This window comes from Tetrao urogallus (genome assembly GCF_951394365.1).
Source record: "Tetrao urogallus genome assembly, chromosome: 10".
Classification (NCBI taxonomy): Eukaryota; Metazoa; Chordata; class Aves; order Galliformes; family Phasianidae; genus Tetrao; species Tetrao urogallus.
This window is the reverse complement of record NC_136823.1, coordinates 2,958,184-2,983,901: the sequence shown is the minus strand read 5'-3', so window position 1 is coordinate 2,983,901 and position 25,718 is coordinate 2,958,184. Positions and strand designations below refer to the sequence as shown.

The following is a 25,718-nucleotide window of genomic DNA, read 5'->3' as shown; positions in this document are numbered from 1 at the left end:
GCACCCTGCGAAATGTAGGTTGTGTTTGGGGATGTTGGACAACCCACCACCTGTCTACCCTTCTCCCCTTTGTATGGAGGGGTTTTACCAGGTCGTGCCTCAGTTTCCCCACCTGCAAAATGAGGCTGTTTGCGGATGGGAGTGTGAGCTGCTGCACCCCAAAACTGAGCTGTGCAGGAGAGGGAGGGCACCCGCTGTGGGATGTGAATATCCAGGGTCCTGCCATGGTCATGCTGTGCTGCTGTGCAGCACCAGGGCTCCCTGAGTGCCTGCAGACCTGGAGGAGCCGCCTGCTGCCTGCTCGGAGGTGCAGGGCCACGTGTCCATGCATGCAGGCTGCCATCAGCCGCTGCGGGGAGCCAACCTTTTGAAATATTAATTGCTGCAGCATTAATGAAACTGAAATGGCCTGAGGTGCCTCCTGGGGCCACTCTCCAAAGGAAAGGTTATTTATTGCAGGATGAGAGTGAGTTGAGTGACTGCATCTCTCCTGATCACAGGGGTGAGATGTCACCAGAAAAGATTCAGCTCGGGTCAGCCTGGCCAAGCACACACAGGAAAGGATGCCGCATGAGGACACATCTGAGCCCAGCAGGGTGAGACGTCCACTGAGCTGGGACACAAAGCGCCATCACTGGGGTGGGCGCCCGAGCATGACCCCGCACACACGTACCTGGGTTCCTGGGAGCAGTGAGTGCTGGTAGAGGGAGAACCTGTCCTTGCCGGCCTCCTCAGAGGTGGGGCTGATGGGCTTGGGGTCGGACAGTGAGCGCTGCATGGTTTTGATGGGACGCGGCAGCGTCTGCTGGCGCTGAGCCGAGTCTGTGAAGTGCTTCTGGGGTGGGACGTGCGCCTTGTTGAGCCGCTCACTGGTGGCGAAGGAAGACTCCAGCAGGCGGTGTGGGGACAGCGGGGACACGGGCGAGTAGAGGACCTGGGGGGAGCGGGGAGGCTGGCGGGTCACCAGCTGGGAGAGGGAGTCGCCCGCCAGGTGGGACTGGTACCCGATCTCCAGAGGATCTGGCTTCTTCTTCTCAAACTTGCCCAAGGTCTGCTGCCGGACAGCGTGGGGGTCCAGAGGCCCTGTGCTGACCATCTGCAGGTTGGTGGAGTAGGGGGTGATGGTGGTGGGCACCGTGAGCTGGGGCACCACGATTCCGGGCTGTGGGGGTGGCTCAGGTTCCGTCTGACAGGCGAGACTCTCGCCCCGCTGCGTCTTCTCCGGCGCTGAGATGTACTTGATGATCTCCACACGAGGGTCATGGGTGGTGATGTGGATGGAGGGCGAGACACGGAGGAGCTGGTCGGGCTCAGTCTGCACCGAGCAGTCGCTAATGGTCTGGATGCCAACGCTGGCCACGCCGCGTGCTGTGCCATCTGCCTTGCCCTCAGTGCCGGCATCGGCATGCCGGGAGGGCCGCGAGCGCCGGCGTCGCACAGGCTGCTCCCACTCTCCGCTGTCCTCCTCATCTGTCTGCACGCTGCAGTCAGTGCTGCGCCGTGACCGCCGCCGCCGCGACAGCATGTACCGCTCCTCGCCATCCTCCTCATCTGTCTGCACACTGCTGTCTGCTGTCTTCCTCGCTGTCTCCTTCTCATAGACATCCCGCAGACGCGGCATCGAGTTCCTCTTCTTGATGCCCCGTCCGGGCTCCCAGGACTCCTCGGCCTGCAGTGACATGTCCGAGGCAGAGCTGCTGAGCGGCCGCTGCGGTGCAGGGTAGCGTGGGCCACTGGCAGTTTCAGGACCCCCGGGCAGCGCCGGGCCGGCTGGTGTCCAGCCGTGTCCATTGTGCATTGGGCCCCGTGGCACCTCGGCAGGCCCCTCAGGTGGACGGCTGATGGGTTCGGCACCAGCGGGGGGGAAGATGGTCTTCTGCCTCTTCTGCTCCTCCAGCTGCTGCTGCAACTGGTGCTGCAGCTGGTGGATGTGCTCGAGCTGCAGGCGCTGCTGGGCCAGCTGCTCCCGCTGCAGCGCCAGCTGCGCGTGCCGCTCCTCCTGCTGCTGCTGCAGCACTTGCTGCTTGATGCACTGCAGTTCCTGCAGCTCCCGCTGCACCAGCAGCTGCTCCTTCTCCCGGTGCCTCTGCAGCTCAGCGCGCTCCCGCTCCAGCTCTTCCTGCAGCCGCAGCTGCCGCAGCTTCTCCAGCTCCACACGCTCCCGCTCCAGCTGCAGCACGTGCTCCTGCTGCTTGCGCTGCCGCTCTTCCTCGCGCTCCCGCTCCTCCCGCTGTACGCTCTCCGAGGCTGGTTTGGGCACGGGGGCTGCCTGGCCACCCTCCTTGCTGCCCGCTGCAGGAGGCTCGGTGCGGGGCGCTGCTCCTAACGCCTCTGCTCTCTGTGTGCCAGTGGCGGGTGCGGTGGGGGCTTTGGCAGCGGGGCCTGTGCCTGGTGCAGCGCTGACTGCCTTGCCTAGGTAGACGGGTGTCTCCATCATCGAGGAAGCCGGGAGGCGGCTGGGGGCTGGATAGCGGTAGAGGCCTTGTGGGGCCAGTGGGACGCGCGGCGCAACGACAGGCACCCTGGCCAGGCTGGCGAGCGGGACAGCGGCCATGCCGGGTGGGCCGTAGGGCCGGTACAGCCCACGCAGCATGGGTCGTAGCACGGAGGCTGGCTGGGTGGTGATGGGCAGCGTGGAGGCGATGGGTGTGTTGATGGTAGAGTAGATCATGCCATCGGCTGCCCGCACGGTGGCGGAGGATGCAAACATCTGCCTGACAGCACCCAGGCGCACGCCGGGCACGTTGTACTGTGCCAGGCTGCCGAAGCCCTGCCGTGTCTCGGGGATGGACGGGTTGAACATCCCGCTGGGTTTTGGGGCCACGGCGCCCCCCGGCTGGGCTGGCAGCCCCCTACCGCCGGGGCCATAAGACAGTGTGTCGGGACCATTGGCGTGCCGGGCCCCATACTGGTGGTCCATGGAGTTGAGTGCAGCACACATGCGGCTGATCTCACGTGCAGTCGTAGCACTGTAGTGGGCCAGGCTGGACTCCTGGAAGCTGGCCAGGTCCCCTCGGGGTGAGTAGCGGTAGTCGGAGTAGATGTTGGAGGCTGAGCTGTACCTTCTCATAGGGAGCGGGTGGCCCAGCAGGTCAGCGGGCTGGCGCAGGTCAGAGTAGGAGCCATACTGCAGCCCTTGGCCCAGATACCCACCTTCAGCAAAGCCGATGCTGTAGGAGTGCTTCATGGTGCTCAGGTCCACCGCGGCCTCGTGGAAGGGTTGGTCCCCCTTCAGTGGGTAGTAGTTCATGCCGATTTCTGACAGGTTGGTGTCCGACATGGAGGAATAGAGTCTCCCAAAGGTGCCAGCGGGGTAGAATTTGTGCTCCTCATAGAGTGCAGGTGCCGGCTGCTCCCGGTATGGGAAGGTCTCTGGCAGCTCTGGTTCCCTGCTGCCATATAGGGGCCCACTGGCCTTCCTGCTGGGGACCGTGTCCACAGCCTTCTTCTCTGGCACCTTGGAGGTGGGATTGAATGCACCGGTGCAGCTGCTGCCAAAAGGGAACTTGTAGACCACATCACAGCAGGCCACCTGACTCTCCGCCTTCACGCCCGTGAGGTCCAGCACATTGGCTGGAGGCTCTTCCTTCAGCACTTTGGTCACCGGGCCAGCTGTCACATCCTCCACCTGCACCATCATCACCTGGGACTTCTTGCCACCCAGGGCAAGGAGAGGGCTCTGGGTCTTCAGCTCCACCGGCACCGCACGGTACAGCTCCGAGCTCTGCTCCTGCTGGAATGGCTGTTGAAGGCCGCTGACACTATGCGCAACACTGGTCTGTGTGATGAGCACATCCTTCTTTACCATTTGACTGGGCAAACTGTACCTGGAGAACTTCGCCTGGGGAGAAGCCGGTGGCTCAGGCTTGCTGGTGGGTGCAGGGCCAGCTGCCCCACTGGCTCTGCCAGCACCCGTCTGAACGCCCTGCTCTACCTGCTTTACCTGTGCCAAGCACACTGGGCTGCCGGCCCCCTGCCCAAAGTCCATCCGGCTCTGGAAGGGGTCTCCGTAGACCACGGGCTGCTTAGGCTGGGAGATGAGCATTGGGGAGGCGATGGCAAGGCCTGCGGTGCTGGAGGCTGCGATGATGGCGTGGGGCTGCTCCTGGGCATTGAGGTTGATGATCAGGGGCTGGATGGCTGTGGACTGCCGGCTGGGGATCTGGTCCAACGTTAGGCAGTACTTCCTGGCCTCGGTGGCCAAGGAGGTGAGATCCATGCCTTGGTCTGTTATGATGATGGGAGCTGATTTCAGAGCAGTGCGCAGGTCCACAGCGCTGCTGCTCGGCACCTTGGGCCCTGGCTCCACACGGGAAGTGCCGGGGATGGAGGAGATGCGGCACAGTGATATGTTCTCTGCAGGCAGTGCTCCCCAGCTATACAGCCCCGTGATGCCATCGGGGCCTGAAGTCACGGGCACCTTCTGGGCTGGGTCCTTCACATGCTGTGCCCGGATGAATGTGCCCAGAGGCTGCTCTGGCTCCTGACCGTACCCGTGGGTGATCACCTGCCGGCTTATCCTGGTGGGGGATGAGGCAGGGGACGCAGAGGAGCTCGGTGGTTTGGTCTGGCTGGCTGCATCGGCTGCTAGTGTGATCAGCATGAAGGGTGCATCCTGTGAGGACTGCTGCCGGGTCAGGCGAGGCGAGCCTGCCTGATGTGGTGTCTGTGTCCCCTGGGCCACCATGGGGGAGGAGGCTGAGGGGCCGGTGGTGGTGGGGACATCGTAGGCGAGGAGGGGACTTTGCGTCTGCGTGGAGAACTCAGCAGTGGACTTGGCAGTGGGGCCAGAGGGCACAGCAGCTCTGGGGGCAGCGCGAGTGGGACTCTGAGTGGGAGACGTTGGCGAGAGCGGGGGACTGGAGCTCTTGAAGAATGAGTACGTCTTGGCTGGTGGAGGCTTGCCATCACTCACCCCTTGGAGCTTCTCCCTCGCCATTTGCACGCTGGTCTCCACCCCCACCTTGCTTCGCGTGATGTCCTCTGTCTGCGAGCCGTAGCTGACGGTGCTTTTTGACGGGCCATAGCTCCTGGCAGGTGTGGAAGCAGCCTCTGCAGAGCTGTAGATCCGTGGTGTGCTGGTGGGGCTGGCCACCGCTGTTGTGACCATGCTGGTACCTTTGCTGTAGGTGTAAGGAGCTGTGATGGGCTTGGGAGCTGGGCTGGGTGCTGCTGGGGTGCTCTGGAGCTTGGCCAGGTCTTGTCCCTCTTTGGCAAAATGCTGTGTTACCCGGACGTCAGGAACCGCCTTGCTGCCCTCAGAGGTTGAAAAGGAGACAGGAGCAGAGAGCTGCGTGGGGCTAGTGCCGGGGGTGAGGGGTCCCCCATTCTGCTTCATTAGCTCAGCATATGCACTCTCGGCATTCAGAAAGTGCTTCTCCTGGTACGCTTCCTCCTGTCCTTTCTTCTTGTCTCCCTTCTCCAGAGCCAGGTCAAATGAGGAGGACTGGTGCATCCTGGCAATGCTCTGCGAGGTCTGCAGGATCTCCTCGTACACTGCACCAGGCTTCGACAGGGAACTCGAATAGTCGGGCTGCGAGGGGCGTGTGGGGTCACTGTCATAGCCGTATTTGTCCGCATACTGGTACTGGAAGCCGTTCTGCCCCTCGGTGCTGCGGTATCCAACCTGCTGATAGGTGCTACCACCATAGGAAATGTCCTGCTGGGCCTGCTGGACCTGCTGCTTCTGCATCATCTCTGCCTTCCTCATCATCTCCTCGTAGGCTTCCTCGGCGCTCTTGAGGGGCTTGCTGGTGGGCTGCACATTCTCCACCTTCTCTGTGGGGGAGTACAGTGACATGAAGGTTGGCAGGTTGTACTCACTGCCCGACTTGTACAGCTTGGAGGTCACGGCATCAAAGCTCTCAGCCTCTGAGTCGATGGAGGGCGAGTACTCAGAGCAGGAGGAGCGGTGCAGCTCCTCCATCTCCGCCGCCTGCCGCAGCTCCTCAGTAGGAGAGGCGTCCTCGATGGGGGACAGGTTGCTGGGGGGGGTTTTGGAGCGCTCCCTCCTCCGCTGCGCCCTCAGCTCCTCCTTGTCACGCTTGGTTTTGCGTGCCGTGCTGCGGATGCGCTGCTGCTCCACCTCCCGCATCTTCTCCTGCTCCCGCAGCAGCTCTTCTTCCTCCCGCAGCTCCTCCTCCTCTGATGAGTCCTCAATGGTAGGCAGCAAAGGACCGTGTGAGCGGTGCCGAGCCTTCCTCTGCTGCTTCACCTCCTCCAGGCGCTGCCGCCGGCTGGGGCTGCTGTCACTGTCCTCCTCCAGGGAGGAGATGGAGGTGGGTGAGGTGCCCGAGGTGTAGCTGGGTGTGGTGGCTGGCAGGGTGGATGAATACTCACCACGGGATCGCTCCTCGGGTGATCCCATCAGGCTCTCCATCTCCAGTTCGGGCTCCCTCTCCAGCCCAGCGTCAGCCTCCTGGCTCACCTCCATCTCCCTGCCATAGCCGGTGGTGCTGTTCAGTTCAATGGTCTTGAAGCGCCGCAGGCCTCCCTGGGTTGTGCTTATGTCATTGCTCTCTGCTGCCTCCAGCTCCTTCCTCTCCTCCTTGTAGAGGCCACCAGGGCCGTGCGGCAGGCGCCGCTTGGCTGAGGAAGGCTCTTTTCCTTTCTCCACCTCGGCTTTGGGGGCACTGCACTTGGAGCGCCCGTAGCCCTCCTCCTCCTCCTCCTCAAGGTTGTCCTCCTCTGCACTCATCTCCAGGATCTGCCTGCGCATGAACTCCTCGTCAGCCACCTCCTCCCGGCCCTTGGGACGTCCGGGCACCGGGGAGAAGCCCCCCTCACTGCTATCCTCCACGTAGTCGTGCCGCAGCTTGCTGCCGAACTCGTCCGAGGACTCCACGCTCTCCCGCTGCTCCCTCTGGTTCTCCCAGTCCAGCGAGTCCTCATCCTCCTCCAAGATGTCCTCCAGCTCCTCGTCTGAGTCAAAGGCTTCAGGGGTGATGGAGAGATACCGAGGCCGCTGCCGCTGCCGCTGTTCCTCCCGTGCCTCTGAGCCCTTGCCGGTCTCTGCCGGGGCCCCCCGCGCCTCAAGCAGTGGCCGCATGCTGCTCTCTAGCTTGGTGAGCTCAGAGGGGCTGGGAGGACTTTGCCCTGCCAGCCCAGTGCCACTCAGCTTCTCCTCCTCCTGCTGCACCAGCCCCGTGATCTCACTCTGCGAGCTGGAGATGCCATCCGAGGAGTAGCCAGTGTCACTCAGACTCTGGGGGCTGCGAGACAGGTCCGGGGGGTAAGGCTTGCTCGTGTCCTGCAGGTGAGAGGGAGCGTGGAGTTAGGGTATGTGAGTGCCCCAAGCAGGAGGGGACCTGGGACGCCCCCCAGCGCCCCCCACCTGACAGCAAATGCCAGAAAGCTGCATAATGGCAATACCTTCAATTTTCTATTGCTGAGAGACCCAGCAATGGCTGAGCCCTCACTGTAACCCTTGGGATATTTACGGCTGTGAGCACATCCCTAGGGAAGGGGGCAGGAGCTTGGCCTCGGGCAGCACTGGGAGTACAGCACTGGCTCTGGGTGTGGGCAGGGAGCAAGAGGCTGGCAGCACAGCCCGGAGGGCACAGCTGGGCTGGAGGCAGTGTGAGGCCAGCAGCCTCTGAAGGCAATTTAATTTCTCCAATGGATAGCCTTGCAGAGGACACTGGAGAAGCAAGGCAGTCCCCAGGATCCTTATTGGATGCCAGCAGGAATAAAGGCATAGCTTTAATTGATAGTACAATGAGGCAGCACTGCAATGAGACTCAGTGTCACACTCAGCAGTGGGGGCTGTGCCTGAGAGCCTGTGAGCAGGGGTACCATGGACCCCATGGGATTGGGGACCACCAGGGTGCAAGCAGCCTCCCTCCCCAAGGGCCATGATGGCTCCCTGGCACAGCCATCCCAGTGCTGTTGGGCTGTTTCCCCAAAGAGCACTGAGTTAAAGAGGGAAAAAAACAAACAGAATGAGCTTGGGAATGCCCATTTCTGCAGTGCAAGCTGGAAATGTTTCTAAATTAGCTTTGCATTTAACGAGAACTCCAACTGCCCTTTAAAACCAATGGGGCAGGACTACCTGAGCTATTGCGTTATGAACAGAAGATCCAGAGCGGTTCGGACTCTTGGGAAGCACTGTGCTGTGACTGCGGGTGTGAAAAGTGCCTCTCTGTGACATGGAACACAGTGACCAAGGGGACAAGGGCAGAGCTCACCTCCAGCTCCTTCGCCTTCTGCGTTTCAGGGGCTGCACGTCCCTCCTTGCTCTCCCCCTCCAGTTTGGGGCTGACGCTCTTCCCCTTGGGCGCTGCGACAGATGGCTCCGCAGCAGCTTTGGGCAGCGGCTTCTCCTCTGGTAGCACCAGTGGCTTCTTCTCCGGAGCAGGGCTGGGGGCCCTGCTCTGCTCGGGTGCCCGCAGGCTCCTGGCAGGGGAAGGCTGCCGTTCAGGAGGTGCCACCGGCTCGGCAGGGACCGGTGCCCTCTGGCTGGCTGCTGTGGGCTGGTGCCGAGGGGAGCCGCTCACGGGTTGCTTTGGCGCAGGCAGCGGCATCGGGGCAGGGTCTGCCAGGCTCCCTTCCAGCAGCCTCTGGGTTTGGCAGTTCAGACACAGCCATTCGTTTTTCTGCAGGACACGGAAAGGAAGCGTCATGTTAGAAATCGGTGCCAACGGGGCCTCCCTTTCTCCGGTGCCCAGCAGAGATGGGCATCACGGTGAGCCCTGGGATGGCAAGGTTCTGTGCTGGCTCTGGCCCCATCACCAGCAAGAGCACGGATCTCAGCAGTCAGTACGCCATGGGGCTGTGCCTCACTATGCACTGACGACCATCAGAATGTTCCATTCCTCCCATCTTGCCTTAGGGTGAAAAGTCCTAATTGCGGTTTGTGACAACACAAAAATCATTCTTGCTTTTTATGCCCCCTTCTTATCATCCTGGAGGAGTTTTAATGAGGAAGACTAGATCTCTTGCAGACTACACCAAAACACCTTCAGCATCTATTCGAGGGGGAACGAGCCCAGTGTGAACCTGCCTTTGGCTCCAGGTGTGCTGTCTGTGGGCTGGGGTGTTTGGCCCTGCCTGCTCTGTGAATAAGAGCAGCTGAAAAGTCCACTGGAAATGGGGAGATGCAGCTTACTGGGCTGCTGTGCGACTGACCGCACATCAAAGCAATGCATTGGGCATCAGTAGGAATGCATTGGGCATCAAAACAATGCACTGGGCATCAAAGCAATGCATAGGGTATCAAAGAAATACACTGGGCATCTATAGGAATGCACTGGGCATCAGAGCAGTACATTGGGAATCAAAGCAATGCATAGGGCATCAAAGAAATGTACCAGGCACTGAAAACGACAGCATGGGGGAAGGCCCAACCAAGACAATCCAGGAGGACAGGTTTGGGTCCCCAAGGGGACCCCAGGTTTAGGTCAGACAAACCATGGTGCAAATGCCAGCACATCACAACCCAAGTGCCCGCACTGCTGGTGGGTCCCAGCTTCTTGCTGCAGTTTGTTTTCCTTGCTACAATAGAGGCCTAACAGCATAACCATAATGCTCGGGGATCTTTTTTTTCTAGGTTATCAGAAAGTACTGGCTACACGAGTATGCGAAGAAAAAACTTCCCAAAGATATCACCCCAAGTACACGCTGTGCGGAAAAGAACAAGGCAATCTTATTGAGCGAGGCTCTCAGCAAGAGCCTTCATTTCATGACCTGGAAAAAACAGCGTGCAGCTGGGGCTGTAAGAGAGCCTGCAGGGAGAGGCAGAAGCCCTGCTCAGGGCTCACAAGCACTCTCCCACTCCGAGTCCTCAAAGGGCTATTTTTACCCTCACAGGAATGTCCAGGAATAGGGCCCTGACGTTTGCTTCACTTTTGATGTTTCATCATTTTAAATCTTCTCTCTTTTCTCGGCTCACAGCCATCTCTCCCCATTCCCCAGGTAAGCCTTTCCCCCTCCCCACAGCCCCCTCTCCTCCGCCCGCCCTATGCAGGAGCATCTTCAGAAAGCACCAGGGTTGCACAGGGCCATAAAAGAAACCCTTCAGCACGGTAATATTTAATTACTGCTTAATCAAAGAGAAAGTCTAATTAAGGGGCAAGTGCAGCCTATTGTATCCTAATGATTGCATTTGTCTTCTTTTATTTCGGAGCTAGCTCTCATCATGTTGCCTCTGAATCAGATCTCCTTGCCACGCTCTGCTCTATAATTATTTCAGGCGGCAGAAGAAAATGTAATTGTGTGACACAAATTGAATCCCTTCCTCACAGAGACGCGCAGCCCTGCGTTTTTCTTCCAGGAATCCCATTTTCCTTGCGGAGCTGCTCACGTGGAGGGGCAGGGAGGGCAGGTGTGATGGGGATGGCACAGCTGCTTGGCCCCTTTTGGGGCGATGCAGGCCATGGGGAATGGGGAGCTTAGGGAAGGGTCAGGTCCCACCTGGGGTGGTGCCTTCGTGCCCATGGGCTCTGGTCAGCATACTGCAGGGATAGCCACGATGGCAGCCCCTGCACATCCAAAGCTCAGCCTCCAAACCTAATGCCTTGTTGGCTCGGGGCTGCCCAGGCAGAGCGGCGGGTGCTGTGTGAGAGCAGAGGTTTGGGTGGAGGTTAGGAAAGGCCCTTTGGTGGCAGTGGTGCCGCCCCAGGTTGCTCACCAGGTCTGAGCTGCCCTGTCCCCGTACCGATGGCCACCCTGCACTGGGGACCCCACAAGCGCTTCCCCAGGGGCAGGGGGCATGCAGCAGGGTGAAGCTTATGGGACCCCCAAGATCAGCTGAGCATGAACCCTGCCACAGGAACCGGGGGGCTCATGGGGCCCCACACTTCCTCAGTTGCCACCAGCTTTGCGCAGCTGCGATGGCTCAGCTCTGCAGGGCCACACTGAGAACCAGAGAAGGGAACGCTCTCCATTAAAAATAGCCCTGCCAGGAAGATTGCAGAGCCACGCTGAGCTGCCCGTCCTCAGCAGCGAGCAGGGAGGCTATGGCACAGGGAGGGGGCTGCAGCTGGCTGGGCTCAGCCTCTGCTCCGGGTGAGATGTGCCAGCCGGACTGGGGCACCTCTGCTGTTCCTCCTCACCGACTTGGCAGTGATTGCAGCTCCCACGGCCCCTCTTTAGGCTGAGGGGCCCATTTACCCCTTGGGGCTGGCAGCCGCTGGCGGCTGGCCAGAGCTGCGCTCGCCAGCCCCTGACGGGCTTTACCAGGCAATTGTTTTAATTTACTAATGGGCAACGACAAAACGGTAATTAAGGACAATAGAAGCCTTCCCGCATCATTTTGGTCAACGCCACCGCTTGGCAACTTAATTAACTGCTGAGTCCCCCAGCGCCGCCGGGTTACGTTCCACCGCGAGCTCCAGCAGCTGTGCCAACACAGCCAGCCCTGGCATAGCCCAGCGCTGCCCACAGAGCCCCTCCTGCACCTCATCTCGGAGCTCTGCTGTTATTTGTGCTCCTCAGCATTATTCTACACATTCCAAGTGATAGATATTAAAATACCGGCACGGAGGCTGCACAAAATCAGATAAGCGGCGCGAGGTATAAGTATCCTACAAGCCAGATCTCATCTCCCAGCATTACACACAGCGAATATCCCACGAATATTTCATTTATTTGCTGACAAGCCCTGCGCAGGGCTCATTGTGATGACAGATGGGTGCCTGGGAAATATGGAAAACACTTCTGCTATCTGAATCAAGATCCAAATTAGCAGCAAGAGCCTTGCAGAATGGCTTCTCGAGCCCTGCTCCATCTCAAGGATCTTTCTCCCAGCTCCTTGCACGTGAACACTGCCGTAATTCATTTCGCTCCCCGGATGCTGCTACCCAAATGCCAGCTAATGCTTCTTCCCTCGGTTTCAGCTCATTGGCACAGCTGAATTCTCCAGAGCAATCCCTCCATGGGCTGCATGTGATGCCCCTCCATGAGTGCTTCCTCGGGTGGGAACCAGTGGAAAGGATGAGCCCAGCATGCACTGTGGTCCAAGCACCCGCAGGGGCTGTGTGTGTACCATCCCTGCCCAGCACTTCCCCCTATTTAGGGTTGGTCCACGCGGTGAGCAATCGAGTGGGCAATACTCCATTTTTGGGGATAGCAGATGAGTCCACTATCTCTAATTTAAATAATACAGCTTGGGATTTCCTTCATCTTGTTCCAAGTGCTGCCTTCTCAACGAGAAGCCCCACAAGGGCTTGGAACCAGATGCTCTTCAAGGTCCCCTCCAACCCAAGCCATTCTATAGGGCAAGTTTTAGCCCAGTTGCCAATCTCCCAGTGTTTCTCTGAGGAGGAGGCAGGATGCCCTGCTTCCCAGCTGCATTGTGCCCCATGCACAGAGCAAACACAGCAGCACGAAACCACGGGCACCGCTGTCTGCGCGTCCCTTGGCAGAGTCTATTCTACACTAATTGGCTTCATTAATGTGAACCGGGTGAGCATCAGTGCCACCACAGCTCACAGATTAGCTCAGCCAAAAACCACCGATGTGGTTTTCATCACTAAACAGAGCATATGACTGCACAGTGGAGCAATGCTCCCCAGCACTGTCATGTCGGCACCCATCCCCAGAGCCCTCCCAGCCAGGGGGGATACAGTCCCTGCCCGGCTCTTCTCCAGCCGCGGTGATGTAGCATCACACTTGGCACAGCAATAATGTGATTAAAAGCGGCACGGGGTAATCTCCCTGCAATCACACCTTGATGCAGCTTCTCCTCCCCAGGGAAAAATCACGGGTGGGGATTTTCCTTCCCCGTTTCTGCCCCTACGCCGCATCCGCTGGGCAGTGGCAGGGTGGGCCAGCAGAGCTGAGCAGCCCTCGCCGTGCCCGGCAGCGCTGGACCGCAGCCACCGCCACGCACCGCACTGACCAGCAAGGGATTAATGCAGCTGAAAGCCTTTGGCTGATGAGTAATAGCAGCACTCCCCTCGCCTTCCTTCGAGGAACGAGCACGCCCATGCCAAGTGCGGCTTACTGCATGCTGGCACCGCGGGACGAGCCCAGCAAGCACGGCCACAACGGGAGGGACAGCAGGGAAGGGCTCTCCCAGTGCACAGGTTGGCCGTCAGCACCACCTCCATCCCTTTTCAGTGTCATCCCTCCTTCTGTAACTACCTGAGCGGGAGCACCTGACTGCTAACAAGTAATTACTGCACCTTATTCCCAAGGCAAAAGCCGCTTGACTCAGCATTTCAGACCCAAAAATCCAGGCCACGTAGCCTGGCAGCATCGACCTGTGCCCTTGTGCCCCTGCAGCCCGGGTTTTTGCACCGTGACAACCCAACCTCGCCAACGTCCACCTCAATTCTCTGCTCCCCACCCACTTTGCACCCCTTCCCAAAGCAGCTCAGCTCCCTGTGCCAGCAAGCGCCTTCTGCATTTTCCGTGCTAAAAATCTTCTCGAGTCTCAAGAACGTGTTTCTAAGTTAAAAGATTTAAACTATTTTCCAATCAAGTGAGAGTATTTCCAAACGAGACGGGTTCCAAGTTCTGGGTGCTGCGTGGGCTGTGTGAAAGGGCTGCTAAAAACGGGTACACAGCTGTCTAAAATTTTGAAACCGGTGCTTTTGGGGAATATATATAGCCATGCCTCCCCACTCAACATATTTCCTTCCAGTTCATTAGATTAAAAACACAACAACAACAAAAAACAAACAACCAAACAGCCTCAGTCAGATATTGAGTTAATTTTGATGCTCTTGGCTCATCTAGAAGCCCCAGGACACATCCCAGGGCTGCGGACGAGCATCCTTCTCCCCTGGGAAGGGTCCATTTGATGACACTGCTGCGGTAACACGCACATCCAGCAGTGCAAACAGCTGCTGCAGAAATAACATCTGCGCGGCGCGGGGAGGCAGGGCAGCCTGGGGACAGCCGCATGTCCCAGCTCTCGTGGGACAGCCGAACTCTCATGATGGAGCTGGGAGCAGAAAAGCCATCTGCCAGCGTGGCCAAGGGTGGTGGAGGTGGATGCAAGAAGGTTTGTGTCTCTACGCAGTGGGAGAAACCAAACGTGCAGCCCGGTGCTGTGCGTGGCTCTGGACAGCAGCAGGGCAGCACCATGGGCACGGCTCGGCACCTTTCGGAACAGCCGGAAAAACACAGTGCCACAAAAGAGTAAGAAAATTATGAGGAATGAGAGCAAGGCTGAGATGCTGAAAGCACTTTTTTCCTCTCTTTTCACTAAGCCCTACTACGTCCTCCTTTTTTTTTTTTTTTATCTTGGAGAAAGAGCTAAATTAACTCCCAGCTCAGTTCCGAGAGACTGAATCCAAAAGGATGAAGAATTAAGGAGATTTTCTGTTCACAATAAAACACAGCCAACGGCATTAAATCAGAAGAGGGCCTGGTCTGTTTTTCAAAGATTAGCAATGGCTGTCCCACGGAAGACAAGTTTGTATTTTTCTCTTTTCCTCTACCGTGATGTTTCTGGAGCTGCATGGGTCATCTGTAGACCAGCCTCTGTGAAGGCCCTGTGAAACAGAAAGCCCCCAGAGCACTGGGGATTGCCATGTAGATGCACAGCGCTCATTCCTGGGGAAGTTTTCCTGGTGCTGGTGGCTGGAGCTGGCACTGCATGGCCATGGAGGAGGGGCACGGGGAGCTGAGCACAGCCAGCAGGAGCAGGGGAGCTCACAATAGGAGGATAGGAGGAGAACCACTGCCTGCAACAGATAAAGACTGAAGAGAGGGAAAAAAAAAAAGCCAAAATATGATCCCTGATATGCAGGTAGAAGATAGCCCATGAAGTCCTCTGGGATACAGGCAGAGTAGATTGCCACAGGCATGAGATGAAGGATGATCGTGTATACGAGGCTGAAAGCTGCTGGAGAGGCAGAAATGTATCATGCTGACTGCTCTGGGCAGGGGGGATGCAGAGGTGCTCCAAAGCTCTCCTGTTGAGTGAGCTAAATGCAAAGTACCCTGCTCTGACACATGCCGAATCACAGTCTTTGGGGCTGGAAAAGGCCTTCAGGATCAGCAAGTGCAACCATCTGCCTGACCTACCTGACCTACAAGCCCTGCCACCAAACCACGTCCCTTAGTGCCACGCTCACACATCCCTTCAATACCCGCAAGGGATCAGGACTGCACCAATGCCCTCAGCCACTGCCAATGCTTGGCCATCCTCCGTGTGATGAAATTCTCCCTAATATCCCATCTAAACCTCCCCTGGTGCATCTTGAGACCACCTTCTGCCACCCTTTGCTGCCCCTTGCTGGAGCTCACTGCAGACCAGCCCACGATGAGCACTGTGAGCCATGCAGAAGTGAGGATGTGCTACCGCCCCGTTGATGCCAGTGCTGCCAGAGCTGCTCTCATCTCCTCAGCAAGTCTTGAGCTACAAGTTGAGACACTGAAACCCAGCACAGAGGGGGGAATTTATCCCATCCCCATTAACAGAGCGGTAATATATTGTTCATTTCTGTTCAAATCGATCTGAGCGCGCATTGTAATTTACTCTGCAAAGTAGCACTCCTTAACCAGATTTATCAGCCTGCCAGGCAGCCTTATCTTTAACAGCCCACATTATCAGGATGTATTTCTCAGCCAAGGTTAACAGTAGCGGGAGGATCTCCACACACTGTCTGCATACCAATAATTCTGCAAGAATGCCCAGGCATTGGGCACCATGGAGCCCTGCTCACAGCTCCCATCAGGGCATGGGCACAGCACTGGTGGGATACGTTTTCATGGCCACGCTGCTGCTGCACACATATGTCACCATGCATAAGTGTGATGAAGAAACCACACCTCTCTGAACCCGGATGGGGGAGATTTCAAGTCTGCAGCCAAATAATGCCTGCAAATAGAAACCTAGCAAAACTGCAGAAAAGAAATACAGTATTCTAATCTTTTTTTTTTTTTTTTTCCCCACTAGACAGGAGGATAAAAATCCTTAAAAAAAAAAAAAAAAAAAAGAGGGAGAGAGAGAAATCTTATTTAATCAAAACCTTGGTTTTTCGCAGGCACTCGTGGTGACTAAAACACCCAGCCACCCATCGAGCAATTTTCTGTCTCTGATAAAAGCTGATTCAAGCTGTTTGATTGCCCTCCTCTGAGCTGCGCAGGGCCCCACATATGCCAGGCAGCAGCCATTCACTTGCAAACCAGACAAAAACCTGCATCTTGCCTTGCAGACCCCAACCTTTGCAGACCCTTTCTTTGGGTTTGAGCCTCTTTCATGACCATGATGACCACGAGCACCTTCGAAGCACGCTGGGGAACTGTCTGTTCTGTGGCCCGGAAGCTGAGGACATCACAAGCCAAATACAAGGTCAGGTTGCCCAGGGCTCCATCCAAGCCTCGAATGCTTCCAGGGATGGGGCACCCACCACCTCTCCAGACAACCTGTTCCAGCTCCTCAGTGTCCTTTGAATAAGACACTTCTCCCTAACATCTTGCACAGATCTCTTCTTTTTTGGTTTAAAGCTGTTCCCCCTTGTCCTCTCACTATGATACCACACAAAAAGTCAGTTCTCCTCCGCTCACTTCAAGCACTGCAAGGCCACAATGAAGTCTCCCCAGAGCCTTCTCTTCTCCAAGCTAAACAATCCCAGTTCCCTCAACCTTTCTCCAGCTCCTGCCTTCCTTTCTTTACCTTTATCTTCTATTTCTACACCCTTACTTGGCCCCTGCCAGCATTTTCACCCTGAAATATTCCTTGATGACTGTGAGCTTTAATTTCTGTCTGATCCCATTAAATGGCCATTTTTTCAAAAAAGCCTCTGCCCTGCTCCAAGCTTCAAGCTCACCAATCCCAATTCCAGCAGCGCAAGTATTTTAATGAAAGGAACTACATTTATGGAATAAATCAAGTGATAAGCTTGAAAAAGTAACTCTCATAATCTTTCATACTTGTGTACAGGTCAATAATCTCTCATACCAAAAGGCTCAGAAGCATTCTAGAAACGCAGATTGCTACAGCAAAGATGCATGAGCCATTTCACTCCCCACATTACGCACACCAGCACCTCTCTGTACTTGAGCCTTGCATGCTGGAAGACACCATGGCCATGGGGGGCACACATGGGATCCCACAAAATACCTACAGAGGGTGTCTGCAACTTGGGGGGTCCAACATATTTGTCGTCATCTTCAGAACAACCTTATGTAAAGAACTTGCTTTAATTTAACTTATTAAAAAATAGGTTATTCCTTCTCATACCTAGAAATCAAGGCAGGAGCTCAGCTGAAGCATCCTCTGATGCCATCAGAAGTGTTTGGGAACCCTCATTCCCCCCTGCTCTCCTGCACACCGCAGCGTTGATGGGCACGAAGAAGCCCAGCTGATGGCAGATGCCCAAAGCCAGGGCTGTTAGTTAGTTAGTAAGACGAGAGAAAATGACCAGATACAGCAAAATGAAGCCAAGAAACCAAACCAAAATGAAATGGTGCTATCCACACAAAATGGTTGTTAGCACTTTTTTAACCACGTGGCCATTTTTGCTCAGTTTAACATGCTGGAACCTCTTCCTTCCCCACGTGCTCCATGCAGACAGGGACACATGCAGGAGCTCGGCTCCCTGCAGCCACAGGAGATCTGAGCTGAGCAAACCCTTGAGGCGAGGCACCCAATGTGCTTTGGTGCTCCAGAAACCTGCTGCTCCGCGCCGGGCACGTGCCTCCGCCTCCAGCCTGCAGCAAGCCCACGTGCCTTCAAGCACTGCTGCCTGGCTCTGCTTCGCTCGCCTCTTCCTGACGCGCTATTTGCTCCCAGCAAACAGATGACTGCTGGTCACGCTTCACAGTTTCCAGCGAGTTGGGAAATTACATAAAGATGGGAATTTCACACCACTTGCGGGTGCCGAGCCCTGCCGTGCGGCGCAGTGCTGCCTGCTCACCCAGCTCCACCGTATGCCATGGCCACAGCCCTGCTCCCATCCCTGCGCCCCGTGGCACACGTCATCCCCTAATCAGGTCTGCAGTGAGAACGTTTGTTCCAAGCCATTGCAATCCAGTGCTCTTCTGCTTCAGCAGCACTGGGAATCAGGTGCTCTGTGCCCCACGTGTACCCTTAAAAACATAGCAGTGCAAGAAAAAAAAGAAAACAACCAAGCAAGCAAACTCCAAACCACCACAAAAGCCACAGAGCAACGCAGCTGCATAAGACCGAGCTGGGGGAAGGAGGAGCAGCAGGGAGGGAGCTGACGCTGCTCTCTCCCCTGGCAGCGTTTGTGTCTCCCTCCGTCAGGATACCCGCAGCCCTGGGGGCAGCAGCTGGCCCCACACCATGGCATAAGTGGCCGAGGGAGAGGTCCTGGTGCTGTGCCCCTGCGCTGAGCTGCCTGCAGCCCCATGGGCCGCATGGGGTTCCTGAGCACGGCACAGCGCGTCCGTGGCACGGCCTTATTTTAGTAGGCAGAGCAGATGGCGGTGGGAAGAGAGTGGTGCAGAGCAAGAGTGGGGAGGATGCTTTTGCAGTGAGATCTCAGCTCGGCTGGGGGGGTTCGCCGCGTTTTCATGGCACTGCCAGGGGGAGCGCTGAAGGCTGGGGTGGGAACTCCAGGCACAGAGAGCAAAGATGTGGGAGAAGCATGCCCCAGTTTCCAAATACCGCATCGCAGGAACAGCTGCCGTTGGCTCAGCACAGCCTCGTGGCGAGGCACAAACAGAGAGACCCAAAGAATCCTCGCCAAGCGGAGGCAGAGCTCTGGGAAGGCTCCCAGCCCCGGCCAGGAGATGCCCTGGCTCTGCTGGGCTCCCCCCCCTTGGGCCAACTCCAAGGCTGCCCCCCATCCCCTGCAGCCACTGGGGTGCTCAGATCCTACTGGGATGGCACAGAGGAGAGGGAATGCAGCGCTTATCGCAGCCGCGCGGCGCCGATGGGAAACAGCAGCAGCTGCTCCCTTAAAGCTGCTTCTGTTCCAAGCACATGGAAAACTGTTTAAGTTGCAAAGTGTCATCGGGGGCTTTTGGAAGCAGGTTCTTAATTAGCTGAAACTATTTGCTTTTGTGGGTGAATCGCTTCCAAAAGCACCTAAGAGCTTTTAGCAGCAGGAGCACCCTCAGGAGCGAATGGCACCGCTGTGCTCTGCCCCCACAGCCAGCTCCCCCTGGACACACACGTTCTGAGACTGCATTTGGAAAGGAGTCTGCTGTTCCCTCCTGCTGCTCAGGAGGCTCCCTGGAGTTTCTGGAGCACTCGTGCATGCTTTGCCAGGGGAGCAGCAGCTGCTGGGCCCACTGCACACTCCCAACCCACCCCATCCCACTCCCACATCCTCCGGGGCTTTGCTTGCAGCACGTGCCCCCTCTGGGAATTTTAAGCAAGAGATGGGGAGATTTCAGGGATTCTCAGCCTGAGTGCCTCCTGTAGCTCGGCACTTGCACAGGATGAGTGCCTGCATTTTGCAAGGGTTGCATCAGAAACTGTGCTCATTGCCCATCCTGCCTGCATCTCGGTTCAACACCACGGTTACCAACTCTTGGCAAAGCAGGAAGGAAGGAGTACTTGTGGATGTTCTTTTCCAACAGTGCCAGCATGGCCAAAGGCCACGCAAGGGAAGGTAGCCTGCCCACGGCACTGCTCTCTGCAAGCTGCTGCCTCATGGCACATCCCTCGTCCAGCTCCTGGTGCCTGCCCAGGGTTGCCTGCAGCAGTGTTGGCAACACTAATAATACACATTCCATACCCTATGCGTTGACATGCTGTAGCACACGTGTTTTGCTCTGGGGACACTGGGCTGGGAGCTTGAGAATCCTTCCAGGCTGCTCACAAGCAGAGAAACTCAATAAAGATCATCCATGAAAAAGTGCAATTGCTGTGGGATCAAGTGCAAGCATCTACGTGGATGCCTCTGCTCCTAACTGCAATCCTTTCCGTTAACAGACATGCCTCCCTGCCAGCCCCTCCTAGGCTTCTGATTACTTCCTTTCAACCTCATGTACAAAATGAGACTTTATGACTCTGAATAAAGCAAAAGCCGAACCCCGCCAGTGCCAGGTCCCTGGAAGCAGGTGTGCCAGGGCCTGGCAGAAGGAAAAGGGGCCACGAGCGCCTGCAGGGCTCCAATATCTGCAAAGGGCTGGCACACAGCTTGCTGCACACCTGAGGGCTTCCTTTGAGAGAGCAGAAAAGCAGCACGGATAAATCACAAAGCAGTTTCCAGCATTCAGGGCTTTGCCAGCCAGCACCTGCACCCGGTTCCTGCCAGGGCTTCCTACCTCCAGGAATCAAAGGGGAAATGCTTCCCTTTCAACTCAGTGGCAAATGGCAACAAAAAGACATTTAATTAAATGTTTCCAGCCAGCTCCTGACCCGCACATCTGACAAATTACCCACGAGGCAGCCTTCAGCTCTCCCAGATTCAGGAGGGTTTGGGATAAGAGCGATTCCTATGAGGAGAGGAGAGAAGGCGGGCAGGGCAGCAGCCCTCTGGCAGCCCACATGGGCAGCTGGCACAGCAGCAGAGCACTGCAGCCTTGGCAGGAATGCACATCCCTGCTACGAGCTCACAGAGGAGGAGGAAGCCAGCACTGGTGCACCCCCAGGCCATCCAGCACAGGCTTCTTCCAGCTCTGGGTCCCAGTGAAGCCCAACACGTGCACATCCCAAGCAGCAATCCCATCATCAATCACTGGTCCCTTCCCTCCCCATCCTTTGATTCCAGGGGTCTCTGCAGGATATGGCTGCACAGGGCTCGTGAGGAGAAACAGGGCTGGCTGGGAGGTGGCTGGGCACCGAGAGAGAAAGCGCAGGATCTGCTGCCACGGCTGGAAAACCGCAACTTCTCTGCAGTCCCCAACCCGAGCAGAAACACAGGGCTACAAAGCCAATTAAACGCTCGATTAAGTGTCCCAACGTGTTCCCACACAAAGCAACAACGTGGCACGTCAAAAAAAATTAAAAGAAAAAAAAAAAAAAAAAAAAAAAAAGATAAAGAAATGAGGAAGCGCCAGGTTGTGTAATGGCCTGAGAGCACATCAGGATAATCTGTGCCTGCTCCCAGGGGATGGCAGCAGGAACAGCCAAATCCCCACGCCACCTCAGCATGAATCGCCGTCTCCCTCTGCCTGCTGAGCTCTGCCTGGGGTGGGGTGAAAGGGAGATGATGGATCCAGCCTGCTGGGGGGCTCTGAGCACTGATGGCGCTATGGGTGACACTGCAGGGTGTGGGACCAGATGGCCCTTAAGGGTCCCTTCCAACTCAGACACTATGATTCTGTGATACGGAATGCTGCTGCCCCATGGGAGCACCAACACTCCAAGCCTGGCCCTACACTTACATGCTTCCACTCAAAGCAAACCCCATGCAGGGTGCTACTGCCCCGTGGCACAGAGCTGGGTGACAACACAGGGCAGCAGGGCACACCTCCTGGGATGCAGCACAGTGCAGGTGGCAGCACCACGAGAAACAACAGAGCTACAGATTCAAGAAAGGCACAGGCTGAGATGGTTTTCTAAGCAGCCACAAGCTGGCAGTGGGTCCAACAAGCAGCTCAGCATCTGCACTGGTCCTGGAAGCCCCAAAGCACAGCCAGCAGAAGATGGGTCTATAGGAGGGCTCCCCAGGAGTGGTTCTGCAGGAGAAGCAGTAGCAAGGTGCATTTTGGGACCCCACTCTTCATTCAACTGAATGTAACTCAGACCCAGCCCCATGCTTTCCCATAGGGTTTGGGCAGCAGGCTCCAGGCACTCGGGTTAATCACAGCACATTAAGCAGCAGAGAAAACTCCTGAGTCACGACAAGCTGTTAATTACCCATCTGTAAAGGGATTTGCAGGCTCAGATGGGCAAAGCCGACTTCCATGGTGCGCTGTGGAGGTGGCTCTCTCATTGTGACTGCAGCTCAGATGCTGTCCTACAGCAAGCTCCCAGCCCCACAATAACATCCGGGAGGACAAAATTTGGATGTGGTGCTTGGAGCCTAAATGCAAACTCCTGTTGGATCTGGGTGCTGTGCAGTGGGGACACGACTCGATGGGAGGAACCCCCACGACACCTACTGGGGGTCACAGCCTGGTGCTCAGGGAGCAGCCTTCAGCAAAACCTGCTGCAGCTCCTGTTTCAGGCTGCTTAATTAGGCAAAGGGGCATCGTGCCATGCTCCTTTAGTAACACAACATGCACAGCTCGTTTGTTCCTTAATACAAAACCACTGGAGTCAATTGGGGTCAGCTGGGCGACCAGGAACGCGCCGCACGGCATGGGGCCACTGCGCTCCAAGGAAGCCCTTGCCAGATCACTCAGGATGGCAATGGCCTCACAGCCTGCCTGCCTGCCATGGAAACCTGCTCCTACCTGCACAGCACTGGGCTGGGGGAGCTCGGGAGCTCCTCAACATGCCGGATCCGACGTGGTGGGAAGAGCACCAGGAGCTGCTGGCAGGAGCTGTGCTCCTGGAGGAGGTGTGACGAGGTGGGAAGCGGCTCCAGGCACCTGCAGTTCTGACAGTTCCCACAGAGAACTTATTTAAAGCTGGTAAGGCGAGCAGGCGAGAGAACCGCAGGTCAGACACGCATTCAGGCTCCTTCCAGCTGGTGGCCAATGGCAGCACAGGACAACACAGCCCACACCTCCTGCAGTGCCACACTGACACCGACCTGAGGGTATAACTCCCCATCCCTTCCTGGCCACGGGCAGAAGCTCTCTGTGATGCAGATGCAGAGGAGAGCCAGCCCTGCTGGAGCAGCCTGCAGCTCACAGGTGGGATGGATGCTCAGGGAAAGGAGCCTGCCCTGCTCCCTTCTCACCTGGGAACACCTGGAAAGGCAGGGTGCCATTCCCTCAGCACCTCAGCAGGGATGACCTACGTAGAGCAAACACTTGCCCACAGTGACGAAGCAAACACTGCCCCGGGTTTTTTTTTTGCCAACCCTTGAATGCTTACATGGATTTTCCAGAAAAATACAACCGCATGCAGCCCATCTTCAGCACTGTGACTCAAAGCCTTGACTGCCTGCAGTGATGAGGCAACTGCATTTATGGGAGATGCGTTCATTTAGCGCCACTTTGCTGCAAAACTCCACCCTTCCTCAACAGACAGAACGTGTGGCCCGTGCTCTCTCCTTCTCCCCGTGCCCAGGACTCACATTTGGAAGCTGGGGATGACAGCCGTGCCCAGGCTTCAGCAGTGCAGACAGACTGCCCGTCCTGCCCTCAGCCGGGGCTCCTCTCCGTAGCTGTCATGCAGCTCCCAAAGGCAATTTGCAAGGTCCTAATTCATAAGGCAATTAATGGGTCAAGTCTCGCTACTTCAAAGAGGGAGCTCTGGATGAATTTCCAAGCTTGGGACAAGCTCCTGTGAGCTGCAGGCGAAACACTTACAGGATCAGTCCACAGAGCTATTTTCTGAGAAGATCAAGCGAACCTAAAGCCCGGCCGTATTAAAAGATCTTGAAGTTTTCTTTCTCTTTTTTTATTTTCTTTTCTTTTTCCAGAGCAATTTTTCCTACAGCTCCAATCCCAGCACCCAAAATGACGCCACTTTCACACAGCTCTCCTATAAAACAGGCATTTGGCATCGGGAAAATGGTGCTTTTCCCCGCAGCCCCATGGCACAAGCCTGCCTGGGACTCGACTTTTTGGAACAAAATCGGTTGGAATGACAAGTGGAGGACTTTGCTCACAAGGAGCACGGCTGCCCAGCAATCTCAGTAGCACAAATGGGTGCTGTTGCTGGCATGATGGCATGCAGCAGCCTTAACCGGCAGCTCCAGGAAGAGAATAAAAGTGCTGCGTGTAATTGAAACTGCAGGGAGGAGTTAGGGACATAAAATGTAATTACCCGCAGTGGAACAGAGCCAAGATTAGCAAGCCTACTTCTGATCACTGAAAGTTCCCCTTAACTTTTTGCTGTGCTGATGGTATCGGCTTTCTGCCTCAGCGCTTCCAGAAGCAGCCCTGGGCTCCCACTCAGTGAGTCCATAAAGAGTGAGGTGAGGGTCTGATGTTCAGCCACGGGTCTGCAGGGTTCCCTGTCACCAAAGCAGGAGGAAGAGGAAGGACAGTACACAGAGCCCTGACAACAGCAAGCCCCTCTATGGCCGTGCGTGGCAAGGAGGGGTGAGGGTGCTTTGGGAGATGGTCCGTGATTCAGAGACCTCCTGAACCAGGGCTGATAGGTCTGTTGGACCTCAACCCTGACTCGCATCCACGCAGCCCCGTCTACACCTCCACGTCCATCCTCTCAGCCCTCTCCCTCATATTGCAGACACAATGGAGAATGGAGGGCAGCATGCTCCAGTGGGCCAACACGCGCCCTCAGCTGCTTCCAAACCGTGTTCAGCCCCAACCTGCTTCCCCTGCGCCCTCGCTACTGAGCAGCAGGACACAGCCAAGGAGTGTGCCTGGAGCACCAGGAGGTGACTCGTCGGAGACTCTGGCACAGCACGACACGACTTACTTGTATTTCCTTGCCCCATCCTCTGACTCCTGGATCACCTTCCAGGAGAAGCAGGTAATTTCTTATGGCCTTGAAGGGGCTGCCCACAGATAACCACCCCTTGCTCCTTGTGTGAGATCACTTTAACATCTGTTCTTTATGAAACGCTCGCTGCAGACAAGCAAAGCCTTACCAGGCAGCCCAGTCCCTTCCACCCTCACAAACCAAACCAGCCCACGTTCAGCAACGAAAGCGGCCCCTTACCTCCACCAGGTGAGGCGCAGGGTTGAAGCCACACATGTTGCACACCTGCTGCCGGCAGCTCGTGCAGGCGTTGTAGTTGGGGGGCTCACCGGAGCCCACATTGATCTCGGCCTTGCAGAGGGGACACAACACCCTGGCTTTCGGCACTTCCTTTGGCTTGACGCCTGGCTCCGTTTTGCTCGGCTTGGCGGCCGGCACGGCCCCGACCCGACCCTGCGCCCCGGCGGCTTTGGGGCCGGCTTCCTTGCTGGCGTCGCTGAAGACAATTTTTGGAGGCACTTTGCCAGAAGTCTGTGGACTGGGAGCGGGGGCCTCCGGCTGGACGGACATGAGCGTGCTGGCCTGGGTCAGCAGGGAAGCCCCGAAGCCGAAGAGCTTCCCTGTGAGCCCCTCCTGCTGTGGCTCCGCAGCCCCCGCGCCGGGGGCCGGGGCTGTGGGTTTGGGGTCTCCCACGGCCTTTTTCTGCTCGGAGGAAGAAGGCTTTGCTTGTTGGTGCTGTGGGGAAGCCCACGCCGCCTCGGGAGGAGCGGCAGCTTTCGGCTGGCCGTGCTGCTCCCGCTGCGGCACGGCGCTCTGTGCTTTGGGGGGCTCGGACGGGGGGATGGCGGCGGTGCCAGGGCGGGCGCCGGGCTGGGTGGGCGCCGGGGTCTTCTCCTGGCCTGCCGGGAGCTTGGCCGGGGAGTGGGATGGAGATGGAGACGGGGAGTGCAGCTGCTGCTGGCTCTTGGAGCGCGGGGCGGTGGTCATGTCCATTCCCAGCGCCCGCTGCATCTGGCAGTTCAGGCACAGCCATTCCTTCACCTGCGGGATGAGAGGAGGGTAGGGATGGTGAGCAACCAAGCGGGCAGGGCGAGGCCAGCAGCAACACACACGTACCACCGGGTTCACGGCTAACAAGTGCCGTAAGCACAGTCCTCTGTGGCTGTATGAACAAATCATCAACCTCCCCCCACAAAAAAAAAAACAACACCAAACCCACATTTCAGCACTGTGTTTTTCACAAAAGTATTTTGCAATCACAGGGAACAGACCCCATCTGTCACAGGTACAACATGCCTGTGCTGAAGCAGGCTTTAATTAGCATTGTTTTGCTTCCAAGGCTTCTGCCATGCAGCTCTTGCTAGAGATGAGGCTCTCATACCCCTCCCAGCGCTCGTCT

At 56.9% G+C, this 25,718-nt stretch overlaps 1 protein-coding gene across 1 annotated transcript in view; it reads right to left on the bottom strand.

Annotated features, from left to right (window-relative positions):
- Window positions 1-25,718, bottom strand: part of BSN (bassoon presynaptic cytomatrix protein) — a gene marked incomplete at both ends in the record, with an annotated part of 54,879 nt that overhangs the window by 4,310 nt on the left and 24,851 nt on the right. Inside the window, 3 exons of the mRNA XM_079540245.1 lie at window positions 674-7,249; window positions 8,187-8,594; window positions 24,560-25,360. Of these exons, the coding sequence (XP_079396371.1) occupies window positions 674-7,249; window positions 8,187-8,594; window positions 24,560-25,360 (7,785 nt within the window). The remainder of the gene's footprint in view (window positions 1-673; window positions 7,250-8,186; window positions 8,595-24,559; window positions 25,361-25,718) is intronic.